Consider the following 14,626-nt stretch of genomic DNA (forward strand, 5'->3'; position numbering starts at 1 on the left):
CAGCTTCCAACCAGTTTTAGTGCACTTAATGTACAACTCTCAATGCTTTCGCTTTCTACCCAAAGTATTAGAAAATGAAAGCGTTTAGGGTCGTGCGTCAAATGTACTTAAACGGTCGGAGGCTGAACTAGCAACATTTCGTAGCTTTAGTAGTCAAGTGTGCTAGGCCCCCCTGTATCGACCAAAAAAAAAAAGTAGTCAAGTGTGCTAGGCCCGCATGGAATTTTGCATTAGGACATCCACAATGATTTACCATCGCATGGAATATTTAAAGTGTAATCCACATGCCACGTTAGCATTCCATTTTCTCCTCTTTTATTATACTTCCACTCACAATAGATTACACTCTACAAGGTGTAATAGCATGGGTTCACAATTAAATCAAATATTTATTTTAATAATACATAACTCATATCTCATAAATAAATAAAGTAATTTTTAAAAATAATTTTGTTATTTTTAAAAAATATAGTATTAACTTTCATTAAATTTTTTACCTTTTAAATTTTTTATTTTCTAAAAATAATATTATTAATTTCTAAGTTTGAACAATATATCTTTTTCTATCTCTCAAAAATAATATATTGTTATTTTTTGAAAAACAATTATGGAGAACATTAAACAAATATGTGATACTTCAAATGCAAAGATATCATAATAATCCATACTTAATTAATAATTCTTTATGTAATTAGTTGAACTCCATAACATAATATTACATAATTTAAATCAAATAAAATACAAATAATAACAAAATAAATACTAGTTTTCATTGTTATTGCCTTCAAATCGTTCCCAAATATGCTCGACCAAATCTGATCGAAGTTGATGATGTATTTCTTTTTTTTTTTTTTTTGACAAACGATAAACTCATATATATATATCAACACTTGAAAATACAAGAGTTAATTACAAAAAGGGGTAACTACCCCCATATCTTTTCTAACTAGACTTGAAAGCCAAATTGGGAAAGAACCTTCCCATTCAAAGCTTCTGGTTGCCTTTGCTGCAAATTGAGCTAATTCATGGCTACATTGATTCACCGTTCTAGGTACATTGATTCACCGTACTTGATGATGTACTTCTCGATCACGTAATTCTGCGTTCCTTTAAAGGTAATATTGAAAATTTTCAGAATGATGCGTGTAATGGGTATTACACGGCCACAATAGATGGCCGTATAATGAACCCATATTTTGTCAGACATTGCACTCCTTATTATCCTCCGTTGGAGATGCTCTTAGTAAATTAGTCCATTTCATAACAAGGATAAAATGTTATTTGAATAAAAGATTCAATGCAATACAATTGGAGATTGTTTTTTCACATAGTTGTAATCCTTGAACCCTAGTTGTTACTCGTTCCATTTCATGTGGTTTTGTGGAAGATTAGCTTAAAGGACTGCCGCTACAAGGATAAGTTTAAGGCGTAGATTAGAAAAAATTTTTACTCTAATAATGAAAAAAATCTTTTTCTTAATAATGAAAAATAAATTTCAATTTGTCTAAAATTCCCTCTACACTTCAAACACTTTTTCACCTTTCTTCACTTCCTTTCCTTCCCAGCTAATGAAAATTCTTTCTCTAATTCAATTTCAAAAAGATTTTCTCCTTTTCTCTTCTTGTCTTTTCTACCCTTTTTTATACTCATCTCGTCCTTAAGATTTACAGTGCCCTCAGAAGACCAAACCTGTAAATCCTCCAATTTTCCCGGTCGATCAAAGCTCATGAATTAGGATTTTCAGGCATTTTCTTTGATGCCCTTGCTCTCGAGAAGATAAAAATCTGCTACAAAACCACGGTAATTTTTTTTTTTTTGGGTGTTCTACATGTTTTCCACTGTATTTCGTTTTTCTCTTTTTATTAATTAATGCCATTTTTCTCAATTGAAATTGTATTGGTTTTTTTTTTTCAAAAATTTTCTCCTAGCATAGGCCAATAAGATTGGTGACTTGTTGAGATGAAATTTTCAATATTGGTGCTGCATTTTTCTATATCGTTTGTTAGTCAAGGTTGGTAGATTGTATTGGGTGATTCAGTTCATAATGGAGACTTGATTTTTGTTTCAATTCTTGCTTGTATGCTAGCATTATAATATTTCCAGATATTATTGGGAAAAATCATTGACACTGATTATATACAATAGGGTGATACTGGGCACAGGAAGCTATAATCTGTAAATCCCTGCAATGGGTGAGAAATGGGGTTGGAGGAAATGGGGATTTATGGTATTCTTCGGAATAATGCTACTTCACATCACTGCCATTCTTCTGTTCACCAGAGGATTTCTCCTTACTCGAACCGAGCTTTCTCAGTATAGCCAATGCTCAGATGTTTCCGAATCTCCATGCTTGTCACCTGAGTACCAAAACCCTGAATTAAATGAGGAAGAAGATGACTCAGACGATGAACATTGTTGTCGTCATCATCATCGGAATCAGAATCAGACTGTTAACCCTGACATTCAGGCCCAAAGTTGTTGGACAAAACCTGCTGTTGATCGAATTGTCATCATTATTCTTGATGCCCTCAGGTTGTTTGATGTTTTGACTGTTAGACTATTTTAACGTGATTAATGCTAATAAGTAGTGTGATCACAAAAGGATTTGATTTATGAAGTTTCTTTCTTTACCTATGAATACGTTGAATTAGGAAATAAATGGGATGTCTCTTATGTCTTATCTACAGGTTCGATTTTGTTGCTCCTAGTTCCTTTTTTGAAGGTAAATGCCTTTTTTTTTTCTTTAAAAATTATATTTGAGATTGCAATTTTATATTGTAATTTTTTGTGTACTTTGGAAGGTATTTTATGCATTTAATTATTTATTGTGATTTGTTTTGGTTTTCTGAGATGGATTCAAACTTGGCACTGATAATGTTCAACAGTCATGTCATTGTCCAGACCTACTCAACCATTATGACTGGACGTTTATTATGTTGATTCTATCTCTTTCTGGTTGGTGATGCATAGGGAGGGATTGTGGAGAAGCGACTCTGACTGAATTGTTTAGGATATATGTTTTTGAGTTCAGTCTTTCCATTCATCTTTTTTTCTCTTCTTTATTTGGATTTTCTATTTAAGAAAGAAAACCCTGGATGGATAAGTTGCCGGTGCTGCACAAACTGGCCAGTAAGCCTGGATTAGCTGCTAAGATCTTTAAAGCAATTGCAGATCCACCTACCACCAGTTTACAACGTCTGAAGGTAGAGAACACTTTTCTTCAGTGGACTGTTTTACTGTGGACCTTGAGGGAGGTTTGGCTTGAAATCCAAATTGTTAACCTGTTTGACTGTTTAAGGTGGACTAAAGGTTTCAATTTTCAAAAACCAAAAACTTCTGATAGAAGCAATCCTTTACCAGCTTCTTACTCTGAAAAGACCACTTACGATGAAGATTTTGCTAGGTGTGAATTATTTATTGCCATCAGCAGATTCTTTGCAAATGTTACTTTGCACTATCCTTTCACTGGTTCTTACAATTTTGATTTTTGACAGCTAATGTTGTTAAAATCAGGTTTTTCGGATATTACTCACTAGGGTATCAATTAATCATTAATTAAAGATCTTTTCATGCAAATAAAATTCAAGGTTTTTTATATTAGTTAGGAAAATGTTTGTATGCTCTCACAGTTTGTATTTTTTAGGAAGATGTGTTCAATCAAAGAATATGCCTTTAGTCTCTTTGGATGACGTTTATTTGTAGCCGTATGACAAACCAATGGATTGGACACGCCATATTCTGGAAGGACTAACTCTTGTTATGAGTTTCTGTTTAGGCTGAATATGTAATATCTTCCAAATTTGGTTGCCAACAGAGGACACCACATTCATTACATATTTTATATATATTTTTGATAAGTAATTCTATTTTATCTCAAGCAAAGAAAAAAAGCTTGTGCACCATTCAGGAGCTCCTTAGTGGTGAGCACTATGATAATTAAGCATTGAAAAGACTGATTAGATTCTACAGTGGAATGGCTTTAGGACTCGAATGATGCATTCTGCAAGCATCATTGATACAGTGGATTTAAGGGTTTCTCTTGAGTGAATTAAGCTAATTTTGTCCTATGGCATTTCATCAACTAGATAATTGTGCCTTTTATATCAGGGACTAACAACTGGTGGACTTCCAACTTTCATTGATGTGGGTAATAGCTTTGGTGCACCAGCAATTATTGAAGATAACTTGATATATCAGGTAGGGACTCATATCTGGTCTCAGGCTACTTTAGTAACTGTGCTACAAGGCTTGGTTGTTAGGTATACATTCTTTTTTTTTCCCCTCTTTTGTCTATCTATTTGTTTACCTTTTTAACCTTTATTTGATCTCATCTTTTTCTCATAAATAATTCACAGCTGGCTCAAAATGGAAAGCGAGTGGTGATGATGGGGGATGATACATGGGTGCAATTATTTCCTCATCATTTTCATACATCTTATCCCTTTCCCTCCTTCAATGTTAAAGATCTTCATACGGTACTTTTTTGTTAATGTTTTTGCACACACATTATGGTGAAGCTACATTCATTTTAATGATTAATGCACTCTAGAAAACACTTTTACTGGTCTAATGACATTTTTTTGAATTTGTCACCTGTTTTCCTCTAATTAAATTTTTACAATGCTTTACCAGGTAGACAATGGGTGCATTGAACACTTGGTCCCGTCCTTGTACAAGCAAGATTGGGATGTGCTTATTGCGCATTTTCTTGGTGTGGTATGCTTGTCCTGTTTAGTAGTATTTTATATGGATTTTTGAAATTGTTGCCCTGGGAAAGCACTTTGTGAAAGCAGGCAGTTTAAACAAGACAAAACTTTTTTTGTAGCCATCAAAATGTAGAGAACTTTCTAGGATGGACGTTGCTTCTTAGTGATAGTTTTCTGCATATCTGAGGCTGCAGTGGTGATAATGGGTCTTAAGTTGTTCTAAATTGGTTCTAATAAAAATTCATTTCTTGTGAATGCGGACTGAATGCTCATGTATCTTTCTGAATGCTTCCAACAGCCAACTCCCAACAAAAAGAAATTAAAGTGAAAAGTTATTGAGAGTTTTTTTACAATTAATAATTTTAGGGATCTCATTCTCTAGCCTTTTTTCTGAGCATGAAGGGTAATATGCTTTTTTATTTCTTTATTTTGTAAAGGTATGCTTTCATTTTACCATGTGTAAATTTTGTATTCTGCAGTATAAAGATGATAAAAAATGTAAACCAACACTGTCAAACTAGTCTATTAGCTTTGTTGATTGACATCAAGAATATTTGGAGTTATGTGAATTTTGAGACTACCTACATATGAAGGAGAAAGGTTATTTATGTTGAAAATTGGTCAGTTATCATGATCCCATGCTGGCATCTGCTTAATTTTGTTATTTTTGGCTCTGATTTTAGCCTTAACCTCATTCATTGTCTTTTCCCTTCCCAAACAGTATAAGACGGCGTGAATGGTTTGCCAACTGCAAACTGTCTGATATGAGATGCTTTCTGAAGTCCCTAAGCAAGAGCCCTGTGTTTTCTAAAGTTCCTATCTGATTAGTTTTCTGCGTGATAGCTTGAAGAGATTTATGTTACATTGATATGTTTTCTTGACATCACATGAATAAATATTTTTTGGCATTTGGTTTTTATATTTGTTGCGAGATGACATTTTAAATATTTTAATGCACACCAAATATACAGGATCATGCTGGGCATATACTTGGTGTTGATTCCTCGTTGATGACAGAAAAGCTGGAGCAATACAATGGGGTATTGGAGGCAAGTTTGAACTTTATCTTACTCTACTTTAGGGCCCTATCTCAATAAGCTTGGGTGAAAAAGTGACAGAAAAGTGCTTTTTCAAACATGCATGCAAGTCTAAATATTTGAATTCAATCTGTTGACTGCCCTATATTTCACTGCTAATTGTTGTTAGTTGGCTTTGTATAAAGCTTCTCCAGAATGGGGCTCTTTAAGAACACTTTTTCAGCAAATATGATTATCATTTATACACTATCCAAGTTTCTAAATAGTTCAGTGGACATGTGCAAGTGGACTTGACCGTGTTCAAGTTGTGATTAAGCCAGATCACTCTGCTTATGGGGTCCATTTAATATGCATAATTCTGCTCATGGGATCCACCTACATAAGCACTATCTTGGAGTTGAGTTTTGTACTGACTATATCTCTTCGTATTGGAACTGTAGAACGTTGTAGAAGTGTTGGAGAGCATGAGTGGTCCAGGAGGCTTACATGAAAATACTATGTTGCTTGTTATGGGTGACCATGGGCAGACCATCAATGGGGACCATGGTGGAGGAAGTGCTGAAGAGGTCTGCATATTTGTGGTTATTTATTGCCTACAAATGTTATGTTCGCTATTTTGCAAGCTAAAGAATGACATTATGCAGGTTGAAACTGCATTGTTTGCATTAAGCTTGAAGAATTCCTCTTCTTCTCTCCCCTGTGAATTTGAGAGTTCATCTTGCCAGCTAGAGAAGGTATTTCTTACTCCTTTTCTGTGAGCATCTCCATATCTGTCTAAAATGCCTGAGATGAACTTCGATATGCTTGACCTCTACCAAATGGTTGGAAGTTAGCTTCAAATCTAATTTATATCCTTTTCCCTGTTTTTATACAAGTAAAGGCAGGAATCTGAATAGGGAAATCTTGAGAACAAGTGATATACTTTCTTTGATTTTGGATGATCAGCTCATTGGACTCATGGTTGAGATCTGACTGAATTGCATCACCAATCTTCATGATATCTTTCTATATCAAATTGAATCTGGTGTTAATATCAGGAAAAGCCTTGAAGATACCTCATAATTGGCGAATATGTGTGCAACTTTTGCTTGGTTCAGTTATTCAAGCTGTTTATAATACTATAAGCTCAATATTATCAATACAAAGCAATATGTGATAGTGTGCTGCTATATTGTAACTTGAAGTGGGATGGAGAACATAAGAAGATGCAAAATGGACTATCTTGCTCTGCTGTGTTCAAGGATAGTTTAAACTATAGACCACAAGTGGACGTAGTGAGCTTAATCTATTTGAGGCAGAATATTAACAAAATTGAAAGTAGTCCGAGTCTCTAAGAAAAACAGTGGACTATAGCTCTGAACTTGCCTATGCATTGGTGAGAATCAGTAAAAGGTAGTGAATATGCCCATCATCTGCATAACTGGGTGATTGCTTCTACTGTCTCTTTTACCTGATATGACTTCTTGTGAGTTTCACTATATTCTGCATCAACTGTAAGATGAAGCCCTGAATTCCGTCTTGCTTATTTTTGATCCACTTCCAAAATGCATTTCCCAGGCCAAAGAAGGATGATCCCGAATAAGCATCGTTAACATCATTTTGTTGACTGAAAGGATTTAAGGACTCAAGAAGGAATTAATACATCACTGGAGATGAGAATCTCTGGCATTTGAAAAGGGAGGATTATGGGCAAACTGAAATAAAAGCATGATCTCTATTTGAGTTTAGGATGAATTTAAACCTGTGATAAATAACAGAATTATAACTTGATCAACTTGAATAGAGACTGGCTATTGTAAATTTTTCGTTGCGATGTTGTTGAAGTATTCCTTTTGTATGTTGTATCTAGTGCTCATGGATGATATCTTTTGCATGCAATGGTGTGCTTCATACGTCACAGAAGAGTTCATGTTCATAGAGTTTCTTAGTGCATTTCCTTTTTCCATTGTGTTCAAACTGTGGAGATTTTGGTCAGACTCTCATTTGACCTGGAACTTTTCAAAAATTTGTAAACAAACCTTGTATAGCAGTTCTTTTAGCCCCAAAATTTTTCCGGGTAGAAAAATCATTGCCATAATAATTTATCCATGCATCCGTTCATAATTTTGCCATTAAATGGTATAAAAAATCCTAACAAATCTGAATTAGGGGAAAAAGTTCGTTTTTCATTAGAAGGGGAAGGCTCTGTTGGCAGAAACTTTGCTTATTAACATAGAGCAAAGCACAAGTCTTATTTCTGGGGATTGGGTTACCACGTTGACTCAAATGATTTCCAGGTGCTTAATAACCTTTTATCAAAGGCTTCAGTTCCTCCAGATCTACCAATAGACTAGAAAATGATCCTTTGCAAGTTTTATCTGATTGTTCATATTTTTGTGAAACTTGAGTATATTTTTAGAAGCTTTGTGGTTGAAATCTTTTCTCACATTTTCAGGAAAAGAAGAGGATTTCCATTAGCTCTATTTATCAGGTTGGTGTATATCCTTTTTTTTTTTCCAGTTGAGTAATAGAGTGTTTTTTTAACCACCTTTTGATTCATTGAAATGAGTGGATGGTTATATATTTATTGCCTTATTTTTTTTTTATCTCTTTTGGTGTTAAGTCATGCTCTACGTTTGCAGCTTGACTTTGCAGCTACGGTGTCTGCTTTGCTTGGTCTTCCTTTTCCTTTTGGAAGGTGCAGTGTAAGAGATCTATCTAGACATCTTTTGATTGCGTCTTCTCTAGCAGCTTTGTTGGGGTAGGATGAGACAGTGATGGCATGGGAACAAAATTAGAACACCTAGCTTTTCTGAGGACATTTGGAAGTGGAATAGGAGATTGTTCTGGCTTTATACCAAATTGCCTGGGCTGGTGGTATAGGCCATCTTTTGTTACATTCAACTGCCTTTTCTTTTTCTTTTTTATTTTCCCTCTTCATTCTGCATTTTTGTGTATGTTGAGCGTACAAGGATTTCCCCATCTATCACACTGTTAATTAAACAACACCATCTAAATGGGAAGGAAGAGACTTTGTCTCATTGACAATAATAGCTGTCAATACAACAATGCTGCTGTTCCCAAAAAAGTAAAGTAGAATAAGAATTAGATCCTGAGGATGGAGTAGCTGGGAGGTGAAAGATGCAAGGTAAAACAGAATGAGTAAAAGACTGGTATGTTTGAGCTGCAGAAATAAGCAAACTGTCCTTATTCATGCAGGCTTATATGTCATAACTATTTTTTATGTGTTTATTGTTCAAATCCACAGTTCACCTCTTAAAGTAGTTGTATGACCAATGAATTGGGCTTTGGTTTCAGTATCGGCCGTGTTGATCCAGAACTTTATGGATTAGCAGCTGGTACAGGGGAACCAAGAATTCTTGGTCTGAATGATCGAAGTGACTCAGGATTTGAGGAGTGGATGAAAAGTTATGTGAATGTCCTCTGCATTAATTCTTGGCAGGTACTTGGTATTCTTTGTTTCCCCGTCTGTTCTTGACTGCTTTTTGAACATTGTCACCCTCTGTTCTTTGATGGTTTAGTTTTAGGTTGCAAAAGTACTGAAAGAAAGTAAATAAAAGTTCTAGAATCTCTTTGAGGATATTATGCTAGAGGACTTCCCATTCTCTCAGTTGTATTTTTGCTGTTGAAATTCGTGTTTAATTGGAGTAAATGCGAAGATGCTTGCATTAAACTACTAAGTTTGAGAAGATTACTTCTACAACCAACCTGTTGTTCAAAGTTTCTGGTCCTCTTTGGTTCCTTTTAACCTGTTAGTATAGGCCTATCAAGGTGTGCATTTGCTTTTATTGGGTCATGTACTATGCCACAAGGGAAAGACTGGTAACTGCAGAGAGATTTTTATAAGCATTTAATTTATGGAACTGATAGATGCACAGAATTGCTTGATCATATATGTTTTAACAGTGGCCTACATATCCTTTAAGAAAACTCTCAAGGAAGTTGCAATTTTGTGCTTTATTTATTCTTTAACACTATTATTTCCATCATAAAACTAAAGAGTTTGTATGTAGAATGAATTTTAGATGCTGCTTTGTGTGTTACGTTCATCTGCAACCTACTGATGCATAACTATTTTTTGCTATCATCTAGAATATAATGATTCATGTTGAAGATTTGTTTTTATTCTGGTTCCAAGATAATGATCATTGGGTAGGATCTGAATTTATATTTGTTTGCAGGGTAAAGTACTGTTACATTTGTTGATAAGTCACTTTCATCTGGATGGTATATATGAAATAAATCCCAGCTAAGTCAATCATAATGCAGTCAAGAGTTAAGGAAATGTTGTGGATGTTAGAATTGATGTACACGTTATTATTTTATGCATTGGATTGTACAGCAATTTTGATTGTGGTTATCTCAAAACTTTTCTATTACATTTTTCAAGTCTAGTGTTTAATTCTGAGAACGGATAACTTTAAAGCAGTAGAGTTTTCTTATTCTCTGCTAATCATTTTTCATCCAGACACATGGTTTGTATAATGTAGGTAAAGCGATACATGGATGTCTATTCAGCTTCATCAACAATTGGATTCTCTCAAAAAGATTTACTGCATGTATCAGAACTATATACTCGCGCCCAAGAGATGTGGTCACAGAATATTAAATCTTCATTGCTATGCAATACCAAAAGCTGTAATACATTATCATCTGCAATTATGAATCAAATCGATGCATATTCCGATTTCCTGGCAACTGTTGCAGGGTTGGCACGGTCCAAATGGACTGAGTTTAACATAAGGATAATGAGCATTGGGTTGTGCTTGATGGTGGCTTCTCTTTTTACTCATGTTTATGCCATTAAGAGGTTGGACAACCTATTTGGACTTTATTTTACTCATCATGGCAACTCTGGGATTTCATTCATGGCTGTGTTTGCTTATACTATAGTGCTGATACGGGCATCCAGTTTTCTTTCAAACAGTTACATATGTAAGTTCTGTATACAGATTACATCTAAGAGCAGGTGCATGTTCTTTTACTAATTGTTGCTGTAGCCTGACTGGTCCCTGTTTCATTTTGATACAGTGGAAGAAGGCAAAGTGGCTAGTTTTCTTTTAGCTACAACTGGAATTCTTCAACTGCAGTATGCAATAGTTAAAAAGAAGATGGTTTTAGAGGTAGATAGTTGTGATATTACTTGTAATTTGGTCCTTCTGGTAAAAAGTTTTATGGTCTTGTGTCGTTGAACATATTTATTGCTTTGTTTCTTGTACTAAACTGAATTTACAAATATGCAGGGGCTTGCATTTATTCTTCTAGTTCCTATGCTTAAATTGGGTATTGAACTGGGGCAAGCCAAACAAGCTGTGAATTCTTTATTCTTGAAGTTTCAACCTTCATGGACACTTGGAATCGTTAGAGACTCTCAAGTTTTGATGCATGTGGTTGAAATCGTGCCACTCTTAGGTCTGATTTTGCTGGCCTGTATGCTTTACAAGTGCATTTTGTGTGGCGCCTTGAAGGGGATCTTGAAGTATGTTGTTAGTGGAACTATATTTAACTATGTTCTAATAGCCCTGATTTGGGCTTCAGATTCTGATCTACTGTCTCTTCCCATGGTACTTGAGGCCTTTAAAGGAAATCTGATTCCTCGAATTGTTTATGCTTCTAGCCTTTTGCAACTCTTATCATTAGCCATTTTCCAAATTTTGTCTAGAGAAACAGGTTCAGGTCAGGAAGAAAGTACAGTTTATAAGGCATTGGCCATGTTATCTTCATGGAGTTCGACAGTGATTCTTCTATCTGGGAAACAGGGTCCTTTGGTTGCTTTATCTTCCGTTATTGCAGGTAGTTGCTCTACAAAGTGGAGATAAGCTTAATTTGATTAGCTTGCTGTTATGTTAGGATTTATGAACTTGTATGCTGTGTCCCTTGTGATGACGACGAATAGTAACTCATATAACTACTTTTCATGACAATTCTTTTTCTATTGAATTAACTTATGGTTTGTTCTAACCTCGTGCCTCATCTTTTTGTCTAAGTTGGAAAATTTCTGAACTTCTGATGCCAGGTTGGTGCATAATTAAATTGACGAGATTCAAACAGGACTCTGATAGTTGCTGTACTGAGGATTCATCCTTTTATTCTTTTCCTGTGGTACAGTGGAGCCTGCTTGCTACATCTTTATTTTTCTGCACTGGCCACTGGTATGTTGCCTGCAGTCTGTATCGATATCATCTAGTTCTGATACTCTAGCGGTCAAGTAAAGAGTTCTAGAAAACAGTTTTCAGCTTTGTGGTGCTATTTCTGGTTGCTTATTTTAGACCGGTTTCTTTAGTTTCTGGACACTGCAATGCTCCAAGGTTAAGATTTGCCATAAATTACGTTTGATTGGGAATAGTAACTCACAAGGTGCTTAAATAAATGTTGCCACTTGCCAGCAGCTTAAGTTAAGCCAAAAATACTTCTAACTGAGAGGACTAAAATGATGAGCAGGTTCTAAGTTTCTCTTCTTGTGGTCATGCTGTTTGATTTCTTCTGCAGGTGTGCCTTTGATGGCCTACGGTATGCTGCTGCATTCATTGGGTAAGAAGATTTTTCAGCTTCTGGGAACATCTAAGAACTTGTTGATCGTTTGTTTGTTTTCCTCCTTTTATCTCTTTATCAAATCTTTATTGTTCCTTGGCATTTTCTTCATTGTGTTTTGGGGCCTGCAAATTGGTCAAATGGATGTAGCATCACTACTGGATTAGTGGTAGTGCACATGAACATAACAATTTAATTGTTTGACAGGTTTGATGAATTCAACCTCATCCGTCAAGCTGTCCTCCTCGCTCTTGATACTTTTGGCTTTTCCCACATTTTACCAATACTCGGACTTCCATTGCTTGTTGCATTATTACACTCAAGGAGAAAAGCCAAGCAAGGAAACAATTTGTTTCCCATACAGTTATGTCAAGTAAGTTTACATCATTTGACTTCTAAATTAAGTGAGGGATCTTAATTCTTAGATGTAGCATGCGGAATTCTCAAAATGTTTTCTCACTCTATTTTGTTTCAGGTGTATTTGATGTACGGGCTCATTATGGCTGTATCTGTAACATTTACAATTCTTTGCGTTACAATACAAAGACGGCATCTAATGGTATATTGACATAACAATTCTTATAATGGACTTGACTTTTTACATTCACAAAAAACCATCTTAGAAGACGCTTGTGTGTGTGTGTGTGTGGGTCTCTATTTATGTGTGTCATATGTTTGTTATCCAATACAATTCATGTTCTAAATCTCAAAGCAGGTATGGGGTCTATTTGCACCTAAATTCGTTTTTGATGTGGTGGGTCTTATTCTCTCCGACTTCATCATCTGCTTGGCATCCCTGTACTATCTTGTATAGGTATGTGTTTTGCACAAAGATGCCAAATTCTACTTTCACCTCCAGCTGTTGGGCTCATTTTCATGTCTCCTGTTACAGTGAAGTTGGGCATCTCCTTTGTTTGATCAATTATGGAGTTGGAAGGATATCTCATCGATCATTCAAAGAGTCAGAGAGGGAAGATGGGGAAAAGGTGTCCAGGCTTTTGGAATGGCTTCTGTGTTACCTGAGCGGTCAGATGTAAGAAGCGGAACAACTTTCTTGTCTCTGTGGAATGACGCCAAACCTACAAGAGTAAGCAGCATTAGGCCCTTTTTGAAGAAAGATGGTTCATGGTACTTTTCCACTTTTGGGCTTAGGCATTTTTAATGATTGATTGAGTTTATGAATATCCATTCGCAAAGTCAGACGGGGTTTTGGCTGTTCTATTGGTCTGCACTGAATATTCAGTTTCTTCAGCTCCAACATTTATGATTGGGGTATGGATAATGGTAAAGCAGCGATTTGAACCATCAATGTTGTGTTTTTGGTTGATATTATACATTTTGTATAATTGTATTGCTCGGCTAACTATTCTTCAGAGTCTGGTTAACATTTTGTTCTGATTTTTTTTATTAAAAGATGTTGAGATGATATTGCGAAATTTAGAAATGTATTTCACTGCTTACATGTACTCGCTCAAGATCAAGGGTTGGTCACTAAAATTATTGTTGGTTTGTACATATTGTTTATGGTCAACTGGTCAATTTTACACTTCAGAATTATAGCGTCTATGATATTATAGACTTGTGAAAATAAGCACAAAAAGGGCAAGAGCCAAGCATGTCTTGCCTTTGAACATAAAGAGTTATCAAATACAAACATAATAATGTTGTACGGAATCAAATCTATCAAGTCCCTCGATGAAAGAAGGCAAAGAACCAATGTCTACAAATTGCTTCGAAGACTTGAAGTCAATTGCAAAGCTTGTCAGGGCCTCAAAAGGCAAAGAACCAATATCTATAAATTGCTTGCAAGACTTGAAGCCAATTGCGAAGTTTGTCAGAGTATCAGCCACTAACTTTGTACCAAAAAGGGGGGAAAAAAAGGAATTCAGCCAAATTAGATTGTCGATGAGGATGGTTGGAAGGAAATTGGCCTGATTAGAGTTTTGATCTGCATCGTTTGGTGATAAAATCTTTGAAGGAGGTTATTTGGACCTATTAATGATGTAGAATTGAATTTTGTTTTCCCTTTCCATCATGAAGGGGGAAAACTGAATGAGAAACAGAATTGAATTGTTGATAGGTAAAGTTACTATTTCAAACTAGGTTCGTACTAAGGAGTTGCACAGATTTTACTATCTTAGTGGATATTTTTTGGATAGGAATTAGAAATTATGCCAATGTGGAGATTTGTTGAATTTTAAAGCCAATAATTGTTAACCTTGAAATTGTTGGCCTAACATTCTAATATCCCACATCGATTGAATTGGTTTTATATCTCTCAAACAAACCAATTCAAACACACCAAGCAAGAGCATCATAACTTACTTCCTTCTCTCTCTTTGTTATCTTAGC

At 35.4% G+C, this 14,626-nt stretch overlaps 1 protein-coding gene across 1 annotated transcript; it reads left to right on the forward strand.

Annotated features, from left to right (window-relative positions):
* Positions 1 to 1,674: 1,674 nt before the first annotated feature.
* Positions 1,675 to 13,789, forward strand: LOC113777529 (GPI ethanolamine phosphate transferase 3-like). The gene is made up of 22 exons (XM_027322646.1): positions 1,675 to 1,800; positions 2,146 to 2,532; positions 2,688 to 2,722; positions 3,082 to 3,203; positions 4,108 to 4,197; positions 4,356 to 4,475; positions 4,633 to 4,716; positions 5,678 to 5,755; positions 6,184 to 6,309; positions 6,388 to 6,477; positions 8,178 to 8,213; positions 8,365 to 8,420; positions 9,041 to 9,185; positions 10,234 to 10,678; positions 10,775 to 10,866; positions 10,987 to 11,536; positions 11,760 to 11,895; positions 12,233 to 12,274; positions 12,482 to 12,647; positions 12,750 to 12,833; positions 12,990 to 13,088; positions 13,167 to 13,789. The coding sequence occupies exons 2-21, from the start codon at positions 2,189 to 2,191 to the stop codon at positions 13,086 to 13,088; spliced, it is 2,940 nt and encodes a 979-aa protein (XP_027178447.1). The 5' UTR covers positions 1,675 to 1,800; positions 2,146 to 2,188; the 3' UTR covers positions 13,167 to 13,789.
* The last annotated feature ends 837 nt before the right edge of the window (positions 13,790 to 14,626 follow it).

This window comes from Coffea eugenioides, chromosome 7 (genome assembly GCF_003713205.1).
Source record: "Coffea eugenioides isolate CCC68of chromosome 7, Ceug_1.0, whole genome shotgun sequence".
Classification (NCBI taxonomy): domain Eukaryota; kingdom Viridiplantae; phylum Streptophyta; class Magnoliopsida; order Gentianales; family Rubiaceae; genus Coffea; species Coffea eugenioides.